General features: G+C 38.8%; 1 protein-coding gene across 1 annotated transcript; it reads right to left on the reverse strand.

Annotated features, from left to right (window-relative positions):
• Window positions 1-401: 401 nt before the first annotated feature.
• Window positions 402-20,998, reverse strand: stat4 (signal transducer and activator of transcription 4). The gene is made up of 24 exons (XM_027016438.3): window positions 20,525-20,998; window positions 20,185-20,319; window positions 19,732-19,867; window positions 16,919-17,017; window positions 16,633-16,725; window positions 16,139-16,217; window positions 15,598-15,683; window positions 14,392-14,543; window positions 11,934-12,092; window positions 9,779-9,871; window positions 9,449-9,508; window positions 8,921-8,941; window positions 8,452-8,545; window positions 7,584-7,628; window positions 7,168-7,251; window positions 6,802-6,900; window positions 6,284-6,419; window positions 5,790-5,842; window positions 5,581-5,675; window positions 4,883-5,016; window positions 2,133-2,324; window positions 1,879-1,921; window positions 1,346-1,436; window positions 402-936 (listed from the first exon to the last, which is right to left on the reverse strand). Exons 2-24 carry the CDS (start codon window positions 20,310-20,312, stop codon window positions 919-921), a joined length of 2,190 nt encoding a protein of 729 aa, XP_026872239.1. The 5' UTR covers window positions 20,313-20,319; window positions 20,525-20,998; the 3' UTR covers window positions 402-918.
• Window positions 20,999-21,697: the final 699 nt, after the last annotated feature.

Genomic DNA, 21,697 nt, shown 5'->3' on the forward strand with positions numbered 1-21,697 from the left:
CGAAAGTAAGCGGCAGTCGCAATATTGCGGAAGGTAGAAACGAAACTTGAATCGAAGCCAGTTCCATACTGCGCTTGCGCTTTAGAGGCACGAAGACTCTCAAGACCGCCTACCCCTGGCAGAGGGGTGAAGGGGTCATACGCGAATGTTTACTCATGTTTAAATGAACACAGCATGATATTATAGTTTTAAAATCTTCGGTGGATTTTAATATTAACACTGATAGTTGTTAATTGATACTAAAAGATGTTCAATAGAGGTTCTAAACTTGAGCACTGAATGTTATAGCGTGATTAAGAGCAAAAAAAGACACATTCAAAACCATAATTACAAGAATAAATGAATAAACGTGTACTTTTACTTCATCACCTTGCTGAATCAGTGTTTGGTTAACACAAAGGTTTCAGAATAGAGCACTTTATTTTCTTATATAGGCATATGTAGCAACACATGGAATAGGCTTATGAACTTACATACATAACCGCCACAGAGGAACATACTGGAATTAAACAATAAATCACATATAAACAGAAATAAGAAAAAAAGCATATAAGAGCACATAGAAATATTTTTACAACATCCAGAGGAAACAAATATGATTACACTTCCAAGTAAGGAAAATTGTAAGAGGAAATCAATGATTAAATGTCTTGCTCAGTGACCACCAAGCTGTACTGTGGGCTTCATGTTAATGATACAAACTTTATAGTAGTTTATATAGGGAGATAGAATTCTTACCATTGATATATAGGAAGTATAACATTTGAAATTGGTTTATTCAAAAAATAAATGATTACTACATGTGTAAGTACATCTGTGCATTGACTCTGTACATTGAGTCTTTCCCATTTGGCATCCCTCTGTAATTTTGTACACGTTCAGCAGAAAACTTTACATCTTTGAACTGTGATAACAATATCATGCCAATGAATTCATCTGCAATGAAAACAAAGACAAAAGTCAACTTAATGCTTCTGGGTCATTTTTACCTTAGCAAATATTGGAAATTCCCCAGCTATGACAGTGAATTCAGCTTCACTGCTGGAGGACAGGCATATCAGGAGAAAAACAGCATACTATCTAAATTATAACAACAGAAACTTTGTCCATAGCGACATCTAGTGGACAAAGCCTCTGCCTGGCACATTTAAAAGTTTAGCAACAGCTAACAGCTAATGGAAATTGTCCTTATATCACATTTAAAGTATTTTTCAAGAATTTCTTTACTAGTAAAACTAGTAATGGTAATGTGGTAAACAGTTTAAATATTAAAAGTGAGCTGTGAGCTTTTCTTTGCCATTAAAAATCTCAACAAGGGAAAAGCCGTCAAACTCAAAACACTTACGAAGTCGTATGAGCTCATATGCTCACTGAGCATGTGCGACATGCCAGGGGAGAGGGGAGGCTCCGGAGACAAGCAAGGGGGCGGCGTGGTGCTGAGAAGCGACAGAAACACGGAGAGTCAACAAAAACAAACTAGCACCTTACTTCCGCCACTACAGTACCGAAAGAGACTTTCAGTGAAGAATAATCATCATTTACAGTACACGACTATTTTCTGCAGTTTAGCTCTAGAAAGATAATAAATATTCATTTACTGCTACAGTGAAAGCACAATATATGTATGAAGCAAAATGTGTTGATGTTTTCAGAGAACTTGCTTAGGATAAATACATGTTCAGGTGTAAAGGATATTAAAAACAGCATATGTTTGCCAGAAAGGGGGGGGGGGGGGGAAATAAATAAATAAAATAATAATAATAATAATTTATATATATATATATATATATATATATATATATATATATATATATATATATATATATACATAATAAACAGCACAATATATAGAAGCAAAGGAATTTTTCATATACTCACATCAGTGAGATGGGAATCAAATTTGTTTGTATGTAGGAACAAACTGTGAATGGAGAGGATATGAAGTTAGGGCTATATTGTATCTAATCAAGCTATCACTGATTTACAAAGTCCTAATCATATCAACTGTTGTAAAGGATTATTTTCCCAATAATTTATACAAATGAAGTGTGTTTATGTAGTGGCATATCACATATCACAGCCAACTCTTGCTAAAAGATACCAAGTACAGGTTTACAGAGTGGCTGGCTTGCCTCTGTATGGCTGACTGTTGTAATGCTTCCCAAACGCCTCATCCTTGGGGATGTCGGGGTAAAGGAACTTTAGTGGATTCTCTGGGACAATCCCGTCTGCGATGACTTTGTAATCGCGTATAATATCAGCAATGGGTAGAGCACTCAGGCGGCTCTTGGTGTATGGTTCCACAGAGATGAACTTTGCCTCCCCTGCAAAAAAAGCCCCCCAAAAGTTCATTAGAACACTTTCCATTAGAGCACTAACTCAGCCTGTGTAGAGAGACATTTTACCACTTTTTTCACTGTGGTTAAGGTACTTGACTTGTAATCGGAAGCTTGCTAGTTCGAACCCCACCACTGCCAAGTTGTCACTGTTGGGCCACTGAGCAAGACCCTTAACCCTCAATTGCTCAAGTTGTACTCAGTCATAATTGTAAGTTGGTTTGGATAAAAGCGTCAGCTAAATGCCACAAACGTTTTTTAAAAAAGTAAATTTTAGAAAGCAGTAAGAACTTTATAAGTCCCACTGTGTGTCAGAGCATTATGCTATAACAAACTTCACTGGGGTTATCTTTATTTATCCACCTCTTCCAAAAGACAAGCTGATATTCTTCGTACTAACTATTAGAGTTACATCAATCACACATGGTCCTCTGATGAGTCGAAAGCATCAGATTTGGATGGGTATCCTTGCATAAATTCAGAACAATTTGTGTACTTTGACCAAATAACTTTCCATTAATTAAATAAAATGTTTTTTAGAGTGAGCATAATCAAAATGCTTTTTATGGTTTTCAGCATTTGTCAAATTCCTGAATGATTTTCAGAACACAATTCTAAAAGAGAGCAAAACTAAAGCTGCTGCAATACATGTTACCGGTCTAACTTCCACTTGACCAAAGGAGACCAGACCAGACTAGATTTCAAAGCCCCTCCCTCCACAGACATGCATGCTGAGCACCAAGCCAACCCTTCTATGTGCACCAAGCCTAGCTTCTATGTGCTCTGCAACACAAATGAAAGGCTAGGAGAACAGCCTCCATGTATTAGCCCAGACAGACTATGGTGAAAATGTTTAGTTTCTGATTACAGGACCCTGGACACAGTCATACATATATAAAACCAACCCCAGTGTGAGAGGGTATATGCAGAGACGTCCAACATCTAAACTAACACTGAAACAACTAGTAGCTTAGTCTTCCAATATCCATAAGCTGCAACTGCTATCAAAACTCAAGATAGACAAGGTACAACATGAATGCTATGGCAAGGGGGGCCCAAGACGAGAAGTCAAAAGGGAGACATCATCATTCCCACACCCCGACATTGGGAAACAAGACCCAATGGATCCATGCACCACGCTCAACACCAGAGCTAGTGACTACCAAGACCTGAAGATGTTCTGGAAAATGTGAATGCAACACTATGGATGATCACTACTGTGGCCATCACTGAGACTAACCAGCTGATAAACAGAGCATACTTGGCAACAGAGATACTTGAGATGCTTGACTACAAGATGAACATCAAATCGCTCGTGTATTCCGACTTCGATTTTTGGATTGCCCTTGTCTTGTGCCAAAATGGCTTTTGGTTTCTTTGTTTTCCTGATATGTTATTTAGTCTCTCCTTGGTTGTTTTGTCTTTGTTGATTTTTCTTTTCATCTTTGGAACACCTGAAGTCTGTCTGGTATGTTATGGTATGTCTGTCTGTTTGTGGATTTGTTTACATCATCCCTTTGTACATATTTTCAAACTTCACAATCCTGTTACATGTGTTGTTTGCACTTTTCATGATCCCCACATCACTCCTGTCACTCCCATACACTGGTCCATACACCAGTCTAATACTTGGTAGGTCCCCCTTGGGAGTGTAGGACTGCAGAAATATAAGGCAAGGACTCCACAAGCCTGCAGTAATATTCTGCAGGCAATGGCAAAACCCTCTAACCATAATTTGGCATCTCCAGATGTGTGTGGCAGCACATTGTCCTGTTGGAAGAGACCAAACCTGTCGGAATGTATGCAGGACATGAATGGGTGTAACTCGTGAGAAAGGAGGCACACCTAGCGTTCACCTTTCAGAGACGTTTGTAGACACACCAGGGGTCCCCCTTGGAATGCCAGCTAAACAAATCCCATACCATTATGGAGTCACCACAAGCGCTTATGCCACCAGCCTCTAAAGTCCCTTGTGCACATGTGGGATCCATGGCTTCATGGGGTTTTCTCCACACAGGGATCCTTCCATCTGTCTGAACCAGTTGGAAATACAACGTCAGATCAGGATACTTGTTATCCAGTCATCAAGTGTCCAGTGGTGGGGTTGCTTAGCCCAGGCGAAGCGCATAGCTCCTAAAGCCCATATCTTGGAGGAAACATTGCACAGTCTCCACGCTGATGTTAGCTGAGGCCCCACCATTGAATTCCGATGTTACTTGAGGCAGTGTTGCGAGTCTATCATGTGAAAAGATTGTTGCCAACCCACGCTGGTCACATTCGCACAGTCTTTTTACAGCCACACTGCTGTTCGAGGTACACCATTGAAATGGTGACCCATCTCACGAGCCCCAATTAGTAACTGCACTGAAAACTACTTAAATTGTGATAAACTACTTAAACTACTTAAATTGTGACAGCAGAACCTGCTCTAGAAGCTTCCGTAGATGTCTATCGCTTTATATACACACTGGCGAACACAATTGCCTTGCACTTCAGTGTGTGTGTGTGTGTGTGTGTGTGTATTTTTTTTTCCTCTTTCCCCTCACCATTTTCTTGCTCCACCCAGGTGAAAGTGATCCCTCCTAAGTGACTTTCACTGAAGCGCAGCAGAAAGGTACCAGGCTCCTTGTCCTTCAGCAGAACACGCTCCATCTCCTTACTCACAAAGCCCATGATGTAGCTGGCAAAAGCATGACGCCAGTGTCAGTTTAATCATCAGACACAATGACAATGACATGACAGGGAAACAATGTCACTGGCTATATCTATCAAAACCCATATACCACCACACTAAATAGTGTGTTAGAATAATATGCCATTCAGATTGAATAAACAGTATGTCAGAATAATTCAGTCTTACTAATCATGATTTTAGAATAATGTCATTTAGTTTTTGTGCCAACTTGTGCTGTTAAACTCCTCAAAGGTTCTTCACTGACCAAAAATTTGCTCAAGGTATTTGTACATGCACTCTTGCAATAGTACATACTCATCAAATGGAAATATAGTACATTGGCTCTTATCTGTCACTGCTCTTTAATGCTTTAGTGAAAGAACCACTTTTAAATGGTCACATGAAAACACACTGTACATGCTGTAAGTCACAAACAAGCAGGAGTGGTAAATTCTTTGGCTCAATGTACAGTTATTCTTTTCCTCATAGAACTGTTTCATAGCCATAACTTCCATTTAGTTCCGCTTAGTGAAATACCATTGAATAATGCATCAGGGAAAAGTCTCTCACCCATCAATCCAAACAGGAAGCAAGTGTTTCTTAATGAGCTCCAGGATAGAGTCGAGCCACAGCCAGAAACTGAACGGCTTCCCCAGGATGTTTTCCTAGAATTCAGGATGACAGGAATCCACTCACATTCCACAGCCAAGAAAGTTTGCAGAAAATTCTAAGACCACACTAAGTTTGAAAAGATTAAGATTAGAACCTTTGATACATACCTTGCAGAACCTAGACCAAGACACCTGGCAGTCATTGTAAGAGGCATGTTGACCTTGAAATAAAGAGCAAAAATACAGACATAATTATTTATTACAGATTAAATACTATTTTGCATTCATTATCAATAACCACACAACATAAATACTGAACAACAGAAATAGTCGCTATCAATACAAAACAGAAATACAACACCCATGGAGTTTTTTTGGTCTGTCATTTGCACAGACACAAAAGGACCTATTCTTCATTCCACGTTATTTTCAAAAATCAGTCAGACCTGAAATTTCCTACAGTTAAATCAGATTTAATCTGTTGATGTTTCCTCTGGTCATATATTCATAATTTTATTAATGCTTTTTCAATTATCTATACACACCTGAGAATTTAACCATCACAAGTTCAACTCAGTAGAATTGCAAACTGAATTATTTCAATGAACCTAACCTTAAAAAACTAAACTATGTGGCAAAGAGGAAACAAACAGCCATCCTACCCAGAAGTTTATCTCCCAGCATGCTCAACTGCTCCTTATTGAGGCCCCGGCCAGCAAAGCTGGAGAACTGCCAGTTGAGGATCTCGGAGAGCTGGCTCCAGCTAGCCCTCGGTGGGTTGTTGAAGAATGCTAGGTTCTACAGCCACATGATTGAGTAGGCGATGTCAGAGGAAAGGCAGGATTCACATTCACTCATTCCTTTTTTTTAATACTGTACTAAGTTCTAATGGCAAGCAAGACTTTTCAGGACTTTACCTCAAGTACAAGACAATTAAAAAACTGAACCCTTTTTGGGGGGCATTACAACTAAAACTAAACTGAACAACTCTGTTATGTAGGTGCATTGAACATCTTTCATCAGACTGAATGCGCCACTATTCTGTTCTAACCATTGTACATCAGTGTGATAATGAGTATAACGAGACATATCCTTATTAGACTGTTTTTAACCTACTTCACAAACACGCTGAAGCCACAGAGCGCAGCTCTGAATGTTACACTTCCTTCACTGATCTCACCTTGGGCTCATCTGTCAGCAAGTTGTACCACATGACCGAGGCCCAACCTGCTGGAAGCTGGCTGACATTGGATATGACCACTAAGGGCAGGGAGCATGTCTGCAATGATGAGAAGCACACACATGCACACACATGCATGCATACGTGTGCATGCAAACACATACGCACACACACACACACGCGCGCGCACACACGCGCATACACACGCGCGCACACACACGCACACACACACACGCACACACAGAGTATTCAATCAGTGAACTATCAGAGATACAGTGTATCACATAGCATTCCACTAAGGTTGATTTCAGTTATAAAATAGTTTAATACACATCCATATTCAATACTACATGTATTGCAACAGACCTCTAAGTCAATATCCAGGCCTTGCAAACACAGCATGGCCTCAAAGCTCAGAGAGTGGAGCTCTTCCGTCACTGTTAGGGGACCCTGTAGAAAAAAAACTTTCAGCAAATCCTGTCAGACTGTGGTACACTCGTTTAAGTTCAAAAATTATCTGCCATTATTTTGTAGCACTTAGTGGATTTCAGTAATTAATTATATTTGCTGGCTGGGGAGGGTTTTTATGTTCTGAAACTGAGCTATTCACCACTCAAGCACAAAAGTACTGCCCCCTACTGTCCTGACTGTGCAACTGACAAGAGACTGCATGTGCAGTTAACACCGGATGCGAGAGTTAATATGACATCAGCTCTTCATGGTAAACAAAGGAAACAAGTGAAAGTTTAAAGAGGGTGGAATGTGAGTGGCTGTGTTCACACCTCATTTCCTTTGGTTCCACTCGTGCATTTCTTCTCTTTCAGCTGCTGTTTGGGGGAGAGACTTTAGCACAGAGGTTCACATAGAGCCACTTGCCTGAACATTTTCATTTCTGTGCTCAAACACACAAGGCTGTGTGGAGCACTTGCTGCAGAAGGACACACCTTAGCTCCAAGCACAGAGAGTGACCAAACCACCCTGCTCCCACACACCCCAATCTCACTGACACTTACTCACTTTGTTTTTTATATTTAAACTTAATTTTTCCAGGGTAATCACATTGAGTTTAAAATCTCTTTTACAAGTGGGCTCTTGCCCACTATCAGCTGAGTGAGCAGAGAAATCATTAAACCTGGCAGACGTTTGCATAAAATCAACTCTTTGTGTGTTAGTAGGACAGTTTTCTGAAGTAAGCATTTAAAAATAAACATAAAGTAATAAAGGTAAGCCATAATATCATTAGGCATGGGTACAACTTTGAAATGAGGCAATGTCTTTCTGTCTTTTCCACACTGAAAGGAATGAAGACAACACTGCATATAAAAGAAAAGAGTGTCTTAACAGCACAGTTTTGGTGGGAAAACAATTATGAATGTAAGTTCAGTGCTTGGGTCATGAGAAAAAATTTTTTTTTTCTGGAACTCACTATAAGGCTTATAAAAAAATGAAGTTACAGCTACTATTGGTACAGTTAATGGTTGTAATTGTCAATACTGTCAGCTCAGTGATGTCCAACATGTACAGACTGAGAGGGCATCACCTTTACAGCTACAGACTTGGACCAAACTGTTTTCCCAAAACAGACAAAACCTTTCCTATGTCAATATTGATTGAGAGCAGTGTGTGTTAGCCACAGTTCAGGTCTGATACCAGATGTCTGAATTCCACTGATAAACAGCCATTGGAGGACTCCTCCACATCCATCACTTTGGTGGTGTTGGTGAGGATGAAGAACTGCCTGGTACTACGGAGAAAAAAAATAACCACTGTCACAAGCACAGGCACCGAGGTTAAAGAAAACCAAGAGAAATATACAGCGCAGTCTTTCTGAAAACAGCAGAATAGACATGTTTTAAAAATGTATTCTTCTTCTTAAACAACAGGCTTGTATTTGGTACTGTAAACTCTGAGAGAGGGTTCACCAGTTTCTAATGCCTGATGAATGAATTGGCTGAGTACGGCCCACCAAATCCTTTTTCCCCAGAACCTTGTTGCTGCTGCCACTTCCCCTCCCACATGTTTTCTTTTTCTTTTCTTTTTTCTAGATAACCCTCATGGTGAAGCTTGGCCTAGAAACAACAGGAAGCAGCTATTTGCACTGAGGTTTGGGTATACTCACATTTTGCCGGATGGAAGGTCCCTGCATACATATACAGCACAGAGAAGTCAACAGAGATATTTGTTTATGTTAAAACTTCTATATATGTACCACTAACATTACCACGCATTAGTGAAGAGCTACTAAGCTAAGCGTAGTATTTCTTATTGTAATTGTTGAAATGATCTCATGCTGAGTGAGCTAAGAGTATGAATGATATCACATTCATTAGAGGAGCCTTAGAGTAACCATAAAACTGAACTACTGAACAACTACTTTACTACTACTACCACCTCTCATCTCATCTCATTTATAATAATAATAATAATAATAATAATACTCTTACTACTACTACTACTACTACTACTACTACTACTAATAATAATAATAATAATAATAATAATAATACTCGTACTACTACTACTACTAATAATAATAATAATAATAATCCTCCTCCTCCTCCTACTACTACTACTACTACTACTACTACTACTACTACTACTAATAATAATAATAATAATAATAATAATAATAATTTAATTAACTCACTTGTCAAATGTTGTCTTCACTTTAAGCTGATAATCTACTTCAGGTAGTTTAACCAACAATCTGAAAAACATCCAGAGAACGTCTAAGACATTCATTTTATTAGAGTAAACAAAGCACTTTCGTTTGTGGGAAAGAAAGGAATCTCCACTGAAATGAATATGCAGCTTTTTTAGCCAGGATTTGGACCTGTGTGAAGTTGACCACACCTATTCTACAGTCTCTCACGATTTCCACATTTGTGTCCTCTGAGGTATAAAACTCATCAATTACACAGAAGACACAATGACACAAATGACACATTTTTTAACACATGTGAATTTGGTCTCATACCTGACTTTAGTCGTGAACTGCACTTGGGTCTTAATGATAAGTGGTTTCTGAGGATGTGTGGGCATACAGGGCTGCATCTCCACCACAAAGGAACTGCAAATAAACCAGTATCTCATTAATCAGAGACCAAGGGAAGTTGATAAGGCAACCCAATCCACCATCCTTCCTGCATATCAAATTATCAGCGCAATGAATTGTAGCCACTTTGCAAAGATAATTCATAATGCATTAAATAATTAAATTAGCAACATTAAAAATCTGGAAGTTCCAAAGAGTAAAGAAAAAACATCATATATGCACAACTAACACAGGAAAATCTCTAGTGTTAAACTAACAGCAGCAATTTTTAAATGATCTATTGCATAATGCTGATTTATCATTTAACAGAGGCAACTGCTGGGTTTAAGAGCAACAACATCAAAAGTATTTGTTCGGCCCTGGCCTGTCAACACGAGACTAAATGTTGTGTTCCAGACCACCTTATGCAAGGGCATGTAAAGCCCAAGACCTCAACTAATCAAGTACAAAGCCTGACCAAATCAGTGAAAATGAGAATGGGGTGAGACTGAGATGAGATGAGATTGAAACGGTAACAGGGCCAAGTTGGGCAAGCCTGACTCAAGGCCAAGCTCAGAAAAAAGCCAATTCACTTCAAGACCATGAGTCCGAATTTAATTTACTAATTAAGTGATTATATCAAAATGCTGATTTAATTTTAACTTTCACAACTCACAAAAAAGTGCATCAAACACAAGAGCACCAACAAAAACCTATTACCATTACATTGAATCATTTAGGCTATATCTCATTACTAGACATAAATTCTAGCAAAAAACTGTGATTTAAGCTTTTACTCAAGAAGAGTGCCTGCAAGACACTTAAAATATCACCCTGAGTCCAAGATTGGTCTCGAATATTGGCACAGTCCCAGACCCCCTGCATATGCACTTTACAGCAGAAGTGGTGCATGAAACAAGCCACAGTTCCACAAGCTACACTTTGCATTAATATGCTCATGCTGTTGACAAAGAACGTGTTTGTTCTTAAAATTAACATGACACATCTTTTTTTGTTGTATGTAATAACAGCTGTGGGTTAAAGCAATACTACAGATCTTCTAGTTGGTCATAGTCATTTGGCATATACAGTGCCGCTGTTTTATTCCTCTGAGATGGGAAGTCCCCCTTTGAAAGTAATACCAACATTACTTTTGGTGTTAGCCTATACTATGCCATTACATATAGGTGTTGTCACTCAAAACATAATCATGTACAAAAAGGATAATATTTCATTACACTGCATGTACATGATATCATTACACTACATGCTTAGTATGTTTCGGTTAGACTTTGCATCTTTCAGTTATTTTACACTTTAGCCAAAGGCAACAGTAGGGCATTTTGGCACAACACATGACTGGCACAAGAAGGCTGATCTGGAGAAGCAACTCAGATTTCCATAGAACACTACAGAGACCACCCTGACACCAGACACACTACAGAGACCACCTTGACACCAAGCATTGTATTGGTTTTGAAAACGTCAAAGCAGGTGGTCATGCTGGAGCTCACTGTACCCCAAGAGGAGAGGATGGAGGAAGACTATAAAAAGAAGCGAGTATACGCAGATTCATTGGACGAGTTCAGCAGAAAGGGGTGGAGAAGGTGACGTGGGCCTATAGAGGTGAGCTACAGAGGCTGGGTAGCTCAGTGTCTGTGTAAGGCCTACAGTCTCTGTGTAAGACCTACAGTCTCTTCGGTATCACAGGCTCACACAAGACACAGCACAGAGGCAGCAGAAAAGGCCTCTGGATAGCTGTGGATCAGAAGGACTGATCCATGGGTGTATGGTATTTGGACATGAGCTGGAAACTGATCACTCCCTGCTGGATGTCCTGGGAGATGGATTCTGATGTTCAAAAGACCCAAAACATCCAGTGACTCCAGGTAATGTCCACATGCACTAGATGTATTTTTTAAACAATATACTTTTGCAGAATTTGTGCTTACATTATATTTTAACAGGGTGCCACTATAATTGTGAAGTAGGTTTGCTTGCTGTATAAATATATATAAAATAAGTAAGCAAACAAACATGCATTAAAAAATGTTTAGCTTCTATGTACTATGTTCTATGTTCAGCCCAACCCTCTTACCTCTTTATGAGATGGTAGATGAGATATTTGACTTGTTCCTCCATCTGAGGCCTTTGCAGAGGGATAGGGTCACTCTCGTATGTCACCTTCACAATCAGTTCTCCCAGTTTATCCAGCTGGCGTTTGATCTGGAACAAGCTCTGTGCAGTCATGGTAAACCTACATGGGCAAAAAGAACAATAATGACAAATTAGACTGCCCTGCCATCTTTATTTACAGTCCAGCCAGCAGAAAATATGAAAGCAGAAGACTGATCAGTTACTTTTTTCCCTTTTATGGTTTTCTTTTGCTTTCATGTGCTTGTTTTACAACTTTCATAAAAATCCAGTTTTCATAGTTCTTTGTAAAAGGGACACCATAATTCTTTGTTATACTGTAATAACTGTTGTTTAAACCTCCTATTAAAATATATTTGTTACCTATTCCAAATGATTACTACATTAAAATAATCTGATTAATTTACTTTTTAACCCATTAACTACCAAAGCATTTTGAACACTCGTGCCCCACATTTTCAACCTGTATGGCCACCAACAAGCTCTCATATGCTCCTGTAATTTATCTGTGCAGATTCATGAACAGCTGAAGAGATTTGTAAATGTTGTAGATATAAACCACAGTGCTGCACTTTCCCACCAGTCCAGCCTTACGGTTAGACCCTCCATAGTATTTCTGTCACCTTGGCAACCCTTTCAAATGTGCTTGTTTACTTGCTGGTTTCTTTTCCATGTGCTTCCTTGGAGACATGGATAGATGCAGGAAATGTTCAGAAAACGCTCAGAAAACACTCAGATAACCTGTTCTATGGTACTCGGTTAGCTCGCAACTGCGAGCTTCCCATAGCCTGTGTGAGCCCTGGGAGCTGCCGAGTGGGTTCTGTGTCTGTGTGTTCCTCACGGATCACCCCTCCGATACCAGCGGCTCCCCCGTAAGCCACCCAGCCAGTTCCTCTTCCTGTTTCCCAGAGCGGAAGAAGCCGCCAAGTCAGTTCCTGTTGCTGTTCCCAGGGAGGAAGACGCCGCCCTGTCAGTTCCTCTTCCTGGTGCAAAGGATGCCGCACAGTCAGTTCCTTTTCAGCTGCCTTGTGCCAGGCCTGTTTCTGTGGCCACGCTTCCAGACCCGCTGGACCCACCTCCACTGTTCGCCCCTGCGCCTCTGGACCAGCCGAACTCTCCACCAATCGCAGCCTTAACCTCCGGACCTGCCGGATCTGCTGCCAGCCATCGCCATGCTTTCGGGCCTGCCTCCTGTCATGTCTGATTCATGTTTCTTGCCCATCCTGCTTGTGTCTGTGTGGTCTGCTGCCTCTGCCCTATGGTTCCTGCTTGCCCCACCCCTGCCTGTGCCTCCTGTTCTCCATGGGCCTCCCGTGTCTCCGCTGTTGCCTGCTATTGCTGTTCCTTTGCTTTTGCCTTCCCCTTTGCCGGGTTTTGTTTCTGCCCCTGCTGTGGTGTCTGTCCCTGTTTCTGTGCCTGTTCCTGTCCCTGTGTCTGTTTTGGTGCCCAATTCCATTTTTGTTCCTTATCTGTTGTTCCCATTGCTCACAAATGCACATATGTTCCCATTTACGTATTGTAAAGGAATGAAGTACTCATGCACTCACGGTAAGAACACATATGGTACATATTTTCAACCTTTAAATAAATGCATTCAATGCATTCAATGGTGATGCTACTGAAGCGTGACAACAGTGATTGGAACCAGTCACTCAGAAGCACTAACAAAGGAAGAAAAGTAGAAGAGCTTATGAAGAGTTAAGTGATCCTTGTTAAATTGGTATGTAATCCTTTTTTATGTACCAGTAATACTGCCTTTTTTTTGTAGCTGTAACAAATTACATTTACTTTTTGTAATTGTAAAGAAATGCAATTACCTTTTTTGTATCCTTAATAAGCTGAGCTATTTTAGTACTACCAAACCCTGCTTATATTGATCCACTGCAGCTCCATGCTCTAGCTCAGGACTGCTCAACTTGCCAGCACAGGTTGGGGATTTCTGCTCTAGAAAACCCACTTTCTTATTCTGTTAATGATTACATTTACAGTCCTGCTGTCCCTTCATTCGAACCACAAGAAAGGCCCTTGCCTTAACTGCAGGAATCAACTGTAACATGTGAATGCCTGATGTGACAGCCCTATAGAAAGACATTAAAATAAGAGGAAATTAGATGTCCCCATTTGAAGGAAGGAGTAAGAAAACTGCACAGGTGTCAGTCAAAAGCACCCACTTTGTTTGTGAATGAGATTTGCATCCTAACTACAACACCGCAGGTTCCAGCAGACAATTATGTTTCGGTTCCATGTGCTTCTGAACACACTTCATCACGGCTTCCATTTCAAAAGCTGTGGCACACACACTGGAATGTAACATGCTTCCTCTATAAGATCACTAGCACCACAGTGCTAATTTCCAAAGTGATCACAAGTTTCTGACAGAGAAACTTGGGGAGAGGCAGTACCAGTTCTGCAGCTGGTCGAGGCCAGTGAGGACAGGGCCCCCGACACACGCCATCTGCTGTCTACGCTTCCACTCTTGTAGCTCGGGCATTAGCTGAGAGCCCATCATCGTGTCTATTTCCTTTATCACATCTCCCATCTTGGACAAAATCTCCTGTCAATAGAACATACATGGTGAAATTCAGTTGGAGTTGATAATATTAATAACAATAGTAAACTTAATACAATACTTTTTTAATTAATAATAATATAAAACAATGAAAGAAAAATAAAATGCATTTAAAATTATTGTTGTTGTTAATAATAATAATAATAATAATAATAATAATAATAATAATAATAATAATAATAGTTATTATTATTATTATTACCAACAGTTACCAGTGCTTCTAATCAAAGATATCAAGAGCATAATATGCACCAACATGGGCTGTCAGGTCCTGACAATTGTGGCTTGACGTAAATTGCTCAAGTAACCTGACAACACTCATATTAAATTAGTAACAAATAACTGCTTAGGTGATATGAAAATCACCAGCCACTACTAACATTGTACAACAAATGAACTGTTGAACAAAATGAAGTGAACCAAAACATCAAAATGAACCAAAACATAAATTTCCTTTTTAACAGGAAATACATCAGTAGGTCATGCTTCAAATATTTTACCCAGGTGCCCTGACATGTCTGATCGCAGAGAAAGGCATGAGAGCAAGGTGTGAAAACAACACTAACCTCATTCTTGCTGAATACTTTCATAAAAATAAAGAGCTTTCAGGTAAATAAATTACAGATATGACAGAGGTAATAATGATCAGACTGTTGTTCCCAGAAACTTTCATTAGTCTGACCTGAGTTAACATTTGAAAACATTTGGCATTCATATCTCCTTGACCCTGACTCTCCCCAATGTTCAACACAGTATGAACATTATGAATGCCTTTGGTTAGCAAGCAGAGGAGAGCTAAATACTGTTAGCCAGACATGCTGCTTCTCTCTCCACTACTCAACAGTATCTGCAGTAAACACTAAACTTAGTGTTTACTGCCAAGGCAGAGACTGCAATCTAACACCACAAAGACATGTACTTAGGTCATTCATGATATTAAAAAAATGGCATTTTAGCGTAGAACTGACCAGTATAAAAGCAAACAAATATTAAATTATTTGGCACAAGGGGAAAGGTAGTGATGGGCTAATGTACTTGCCTTCCTCTTGAAATCCAGACGGTTGAGTATTTCCTGAAGTGTCATGACTTCCTGTTTCATGTTCTGAGAGTTTCTATCCACTGGGTCTGTGGTTATAAGTAGACATCCAGTGATATAATGAAAAACCTACTATATAAACATTATTTCTAAACATGCATGTAGTATATAACAGTTTGAAAGTAGGAGATAAACAGCTACTGCACCAAACAAAATGCAATCGACAGTTCTTTAAAAAGGCCAAAGAAACAAAGCCCAATCAAATTAATCCTGAAACCAACTTAAGAGCTACCTAGTTCCTCACTTGCAGTGCTACTTTAGAAATGACCTGTAACAGAGCAGGATAGAGACCTGATTTTTGACAAAATCCATTCAGATATCACATCAGTAGGCAGTTCTCCTTGCACTGTGCAATTGAATGCTTGCAGAATCTCAGCTAAAAAAACCCAAACACTGAGGAGAACCTGTGTGACACAGGTACACAGGTATATCAGCTTGGTCACCTGGCTGAGAGAGGGAGAGCTTTGTTGCAAGGCTCACTCACCCCGAAGCTGGAGGGTTTTATAACGAAAGTCAAAGTCATCCTGCATGTCCTCCAGATACTTCACTGCCTGGTCCAAAATCTGGACAGAAACAAGCAACAAAAATCAATTCGTTTGCACACATTACTCATCATTTCATTTAATTTGTGTGTGGTACAGGGAAAGTCAGAGATTTGAAATCCTTTAACCCTCTACATACACACAGCACTGGTTTTCAGAGGGTTCCCTGTCCTACAGACAAAAGGGGATAAACATATCCAATGGGATGAGAATGAAGAAATAGTAAAAATAAGAGGAATGTTTAAAAATCCAACACACAAGATATAAAAGCAATGAAAGGAAAATATGCAGCAGAGATTAAGAACAGTGAAATCAAGAGGTCAGAACCAGCCTTAAGATACTGATTGCACTTACTGTGTGTTTACAAAGTTTTCAATTGTAAGTTGCATATGTAGTTGTCTCTGGTTTTCATGAATAGACCCTTACATGGCCTCACCTGCACACTACTACGGATAACCGCCACTTTGTTATCCAGGTTCTTCTGTTTCTCCAGTGCTACTGAATTTTGCATGGATTTTTCTAGTGGACCCTACGGTGGGGAGACACAGGTGTGATTTCAAAAGGCAACTCTTAGCCCTAATACAGAAGAAAACGAAAGCTGGAAAACCTTACAACTCAATACACGGGTCAGTCAAGATTTAACCAGCTCTAGCTGCAGACGTTTCTTAGGTAAATTTACCAAGCCACAGGGGAGCTGTACAGACCCTTTACATTCCTGTTACCTGCTCCTGCATGCTGGCGGCAGATATGATACGCCTCTCCTCTCTCAGACAGTTGGAGATCACAGAGGACAGGTGCTGGGGGTTGGCTTTATACTTTAGCTGCAAGAGAAATAAACACATGGTTTTCCACAGATTTTGTTTGAAGTAGCAAAGAAGAACGTATTTATTTAGCTGTAAGACAAAACAAATTCTTGCTCAGCAGTTTGAATGGAAAGAACTCTGTAACCTCGTGTACTACTGGAAAACCTGTGACACCAGCACACCACTAAGGCTGTCCGCACAAACTGTTCCAGCCATTCATTCAACTCACAACCTGTCGATGTTGTCCCAGTTAGGAGACAGAGGTGGCTGTGGCTGTAAATTTACCAAAGCAGCATCAGGAATATGGAGTACAGTATCAGGAATAATCAACAACAAAGCATGCAGTTGTACAAGAGTGATGTGAATTCATAAGTTAAAACAATTTGAAACCACTGACTGTCCATATGAAACCAGCATGTTTCAGCAGATATCAAGAATATGTAAACCTGCATTTGCAAGAACACACCTCAACAAGATTACATGACCTTTGGTATCTGCTAAAACAAGAGTTTAACAACAGCAAAAATACACTGAGCCACACTGTTAAGACACTCTGGAAAAAAAATGGCCAATCTCTTTTTTTCCCAGTTGTAAGGGGAAATTCTAACACAGACAAGATATAGACTTGAAACAGCACATTCACACAGAATATGAAATGCGAAAAACACAATACATATGTTGAATGGTAATCCCACGCTTTGCCCTTTCATTTTGCTCTGTGGTGTTTGGGCTGGCATCGCAACACAAGATGCAAATTACTGTGCATTGAGCAAAATGAAACTTTGACTAATCTAAATTTACAGTTATTCATTATAAAATCCCCCAGTACACCCACCTGCAAAAAAACACCTCACTCTGAGTAATGTATAGCCCTCTTGTATATCAGATAATAATCATAGCTGTTCTGAGCTTGTATTAGAGGTATTTTCAGGAACTGAACCCACTCTTAACAGACCGTTACAATCTCTGTCAGTGGTTTATTAATCCATCTTTCAAAGTTTTTTCCAGTTCTCACAAACCATAGCAACCACCAGAAATATTCACACATTATTGTCTGTCATTTATGTAAAGGAAATTACATGCAGCTTTATATGAACTTCCTCCTCGATGAACTGAGAAGGCAGGAAACCACAGACTTAAATTCTGCCATGATGGTTTCCACTGATTGCTGCAAATGTCCTGTAATTACTGAGCCTTTAGCTTTTATCCTAAACCTTTGGAGTCAAGTGTCATGTTGAAGAGCATGCAAGTCACCAAAGTCAACCTCTACATGAACCGGTGGCCCTAGTTTCTTTAATAACTTTCAGACAATGTGTTTTCTTCTGAGTTCTTCATAAAAACCTGGTCTGAAAATTTTAATCATTTCAAAAAAGCTTAATCATGTACTTATCTTGTCTGATAAGCATTAGTTTAAAATATGAATCATTTGTCAGATAAAACTGTTTTACAGCATATAATGCTGCATATAATAATATGGACTTTTTCCTTGACATACTACTGAATCTTTTAAGAGCATTTGACACTATTTACTTCCAAAAACTACTTATTTTTTTTTTAGCTTTTGTGCTGTCACACTTAAATAGTTGTACATGCAATTACTAATATAGGACAGTTTGTGTATATCTGAACAGATTTCAAAGGTTTCCTGACCAACCAAAAATCAAAAGCCAAAATACTGAAAAATCATGTGGAACTAGATTGTAATAAAGTTGCCATATCAACTTATATTATGAAGAAAATCTTTGGTGAGTTTAATCATAAAGAAAATATGTCTAGCCTTGTGTTTCAGTTTGATTTATTCCACATTTAAATTAACTGTGATATTATTTAGGCTGCTACATTTTCAAATGATTTGCAAAAAACAATCTTTAAGAATCTTGATCCATTTGTTCCCTTGAGCCATTGTTTAAAGATCATATAACTATTTGTGTCATCTAGCATTTAAATTGTTCAACTTTGTCATTCATACAGTTTCCAGTCTGACAACTCGTTTTCCCTATTTTTTGCACTACACTAGGAAGAGCTCTATAAAATACAAATTAATCTTCCCCAAATCATTAAATTATGTACATTTTACTATATCTGTATGTTGCTTTTCCTCCAAAATTATGTCTGAGGCTGTACTGGCTTACTTTATGGTGGTTTTACATAGGATCTTTTACCTTCACATTTTGTATTAGCCATTTCTTGCAGAAAGACAGACAGACAGACAGATACATACATGCATAAACAAATAGGTCAAAAATATAATCTGATTTAAAATCTGAAATCATTACATCATAGCCACATGCATGTGAAAAAACACTATACAAAGTCAAATTGCATGTTCCTTTGTTTACAACCTCTCCATATGCTTTGGTGCACATCTACAATAACAGTGCTAATGCAAGCAGATCATTTATTTACACATGTTGCCATCTCACTTCCTTATTTGTGAAACTCAACAGCATAGTCAGAACAACTAGAACTGGTCTTGACTGTCAAATACCTGACTGCCAGGCCTGTAATAATAAAGATATTACATTTTAGCACAAATCACTACAAGAAATACTTAAACCATTCCTCTGGGAAGTTTTTTTTTGTACTCAACTCATGCTGGCAAAGTTTCTCAAATACATTGTGATGTTCATATTGCCATACTGTTTAAACAGTATTAAATGCCCTATTATGGTCTCGTGCTCATTGTTGTGCAAGGATACTTCTGAGCTACATGTGAGCTGCAGGAATTTTACCTGGATCTGATGGAATATTCTCTTCAGGTTGTGCCTGTGCAGAAAGTTTTGTTCCCGGGAACACTGTCTCTCCAGCTGGACCAAGAAGTTATTGAAGAGAACAGCAGCCATGGTCTCGTGATTTGTGGCCGTTTCCCTTAAAAAAAAAGTCTCTGGTCACTCTTTTGCCTTATCAAGTAATCAAATAACTGTACTAGTCAAATGTTCTCATTACATTAAGTAATAAAAATTTATTTCCAAAATAATTTTAGAAAGATGAGCCTCTGTCATGGCAATTTTGTAACCCAACTTTGCCTCACACTTCTTCAGGAAATTATACAAACGTGTACTGATTACACTCTGAATTCTTTCAAATATTAGATTCTTCTGTAACAAGATGATATTGTCCCTGTATTGCTACTCTTAAAAAACAATCATAGATGTTTAGAATTAAATAAATAAATAAACACACACCAGTCTTGACTTTCAATCCAGTTTGCCAACACCTGCCGCAATTCCATTGGAAAGTTATCATCATAAAAGTAGTCAACCTGCTCAAGGAACTTCATATCTAACTGCTGGATTTGTTTCCATTGACTCATGTTGTTCCTGGGATTAAAAACACAAAGGCATTTTTTAAAATCTTAAACAAAATGAGAATTGACTAAAGCGCGCCACTGGGTCCAATCACGTGAGCAGTATAATGTAGTATACTGTAGATTCCACAGCCAGTTTCAGATTCTTTACTGTTTTCATCACCATGTAAAAAATAATACAACTAAATAAAAAGTTTTTTGAAATATTAAAACCCTACCAGTCAGAGTTGCTCAATATCCGCAATTATATTTTTGATTGACTGTTGCGTCCAGTCTCTCTCGGTCGTTCAATGCTTCCGTCCGTTTTATTTTGAACAGATTCCTTTTAGCTTTTGAATAGAGAACAATCGTATTCACTTATCCTTATGCAGGACCCCAGGTGCAAATCTACAGTGATCTGAATACTCGTCTGCGTGCCGCACGCCTCTTCACGCTGTATGGCATGTAGTGACGACGGCAGTGGATGAAAGGTTGAACTCGCTGTGTCTTGAAATTCCATCCGTCAGTGGAACCTTAGGTCATAATTTACATACAGTATAGACTATGTTTTTAATTTATTTAATAATTTCATACTTTTTTGTTAACTAGAAAACAGACATGTGGTAGGCGTATAAAATAGCACAAAAATGTTACAAAAAGTGGTAAGTTATTTAGCCTCTAATAGCACGCTAGATACTGGCTGTTGTAACTTAAATAAATTAAAGGCTTAAACTTCTGGCACGCCCATGGGAGACAGTCACGTGAGACTATATTCATATGCCCAAACCATTGTTATCAAGGGGTTGGTCATTTTTAGAGGAAATGTAATATGATCCTTTCAAGGAAACGCTTTATTGAAAGGGGAATTCCCATTCGAGAGGCGGCAGCAATACCTGCCACTTAGTCCTGACGACCTAAGAATATTGAACAAAGTTGGATAAAATGAACAACTAATTGTTCACAAGAGAGCAGAGAATGTTACTAATTTATTATTAAAGTAATTTTATTTACAGTATGAACAAAACATTTCAGAGGACTTGCAAAACTCCCACAAAATGTATTAAAATATAAAATGTATAATAACTGAAAAAACAATAGTACTATAAATCCTCATTTAAATGCCATGTGACCTAACCGATGTTTAATTTGTTTCAATAAAACAATTTTCAGTATATAACATGTTGCTGAATTATCCTGCATTTTTATAGCCATTTATGATTGAAACAGTGTCAGGCATTGTCAATTGACAGATATTAAGTCATTGGCAAACAGATTTGTGCTTATTGTATATTAAACAATTATGAATCTTACTATACTTTGCTTCATAGATTTTACATACTATGAAATTGAAAAGAATGATTCCTTTTAGAGCAATAGGCTATAAATGTGCTAAAAACGCGGATATGAAAGTG

This window comes from Electrophorus electricus, chromosome 4 (genome assembly GCF_041902795.1).
Source record: "Electrophorus electricus isolate QZ-2024a chromosome 4, ASM4190279v1, whole genome shotgun sequence".
Lineage (NCBI taxonomy): Eukaryota > Metazoa > Chordata > Actinopteri > Gymnotiformes > Gymnotidae > Electrophorus > Electrophorus electricus.

Coding starts and splice junctions, on each gene's coding strand:
- stat4 (XM_027016438.3), bottom strand. CDS start 20,312: ATGAGTCAATGGAAACAAATCCAGCAGTTAGATATGAAGTTCCTTGAG. Junction 17,018..19,731: donor GAATATTCCATCAGATCCAG/GTAAAATTCCTG, acceptor TTTCTCTTGCAG/CTAAAGTATAAAGCCAACCC. Junction 12,093..14,391: donor CTCGACCAGCTGCAGAACTG/GTACTGCCTCTC, acceptor TTGCCCATGTAG/GTTTACCATGACTGCACAGA.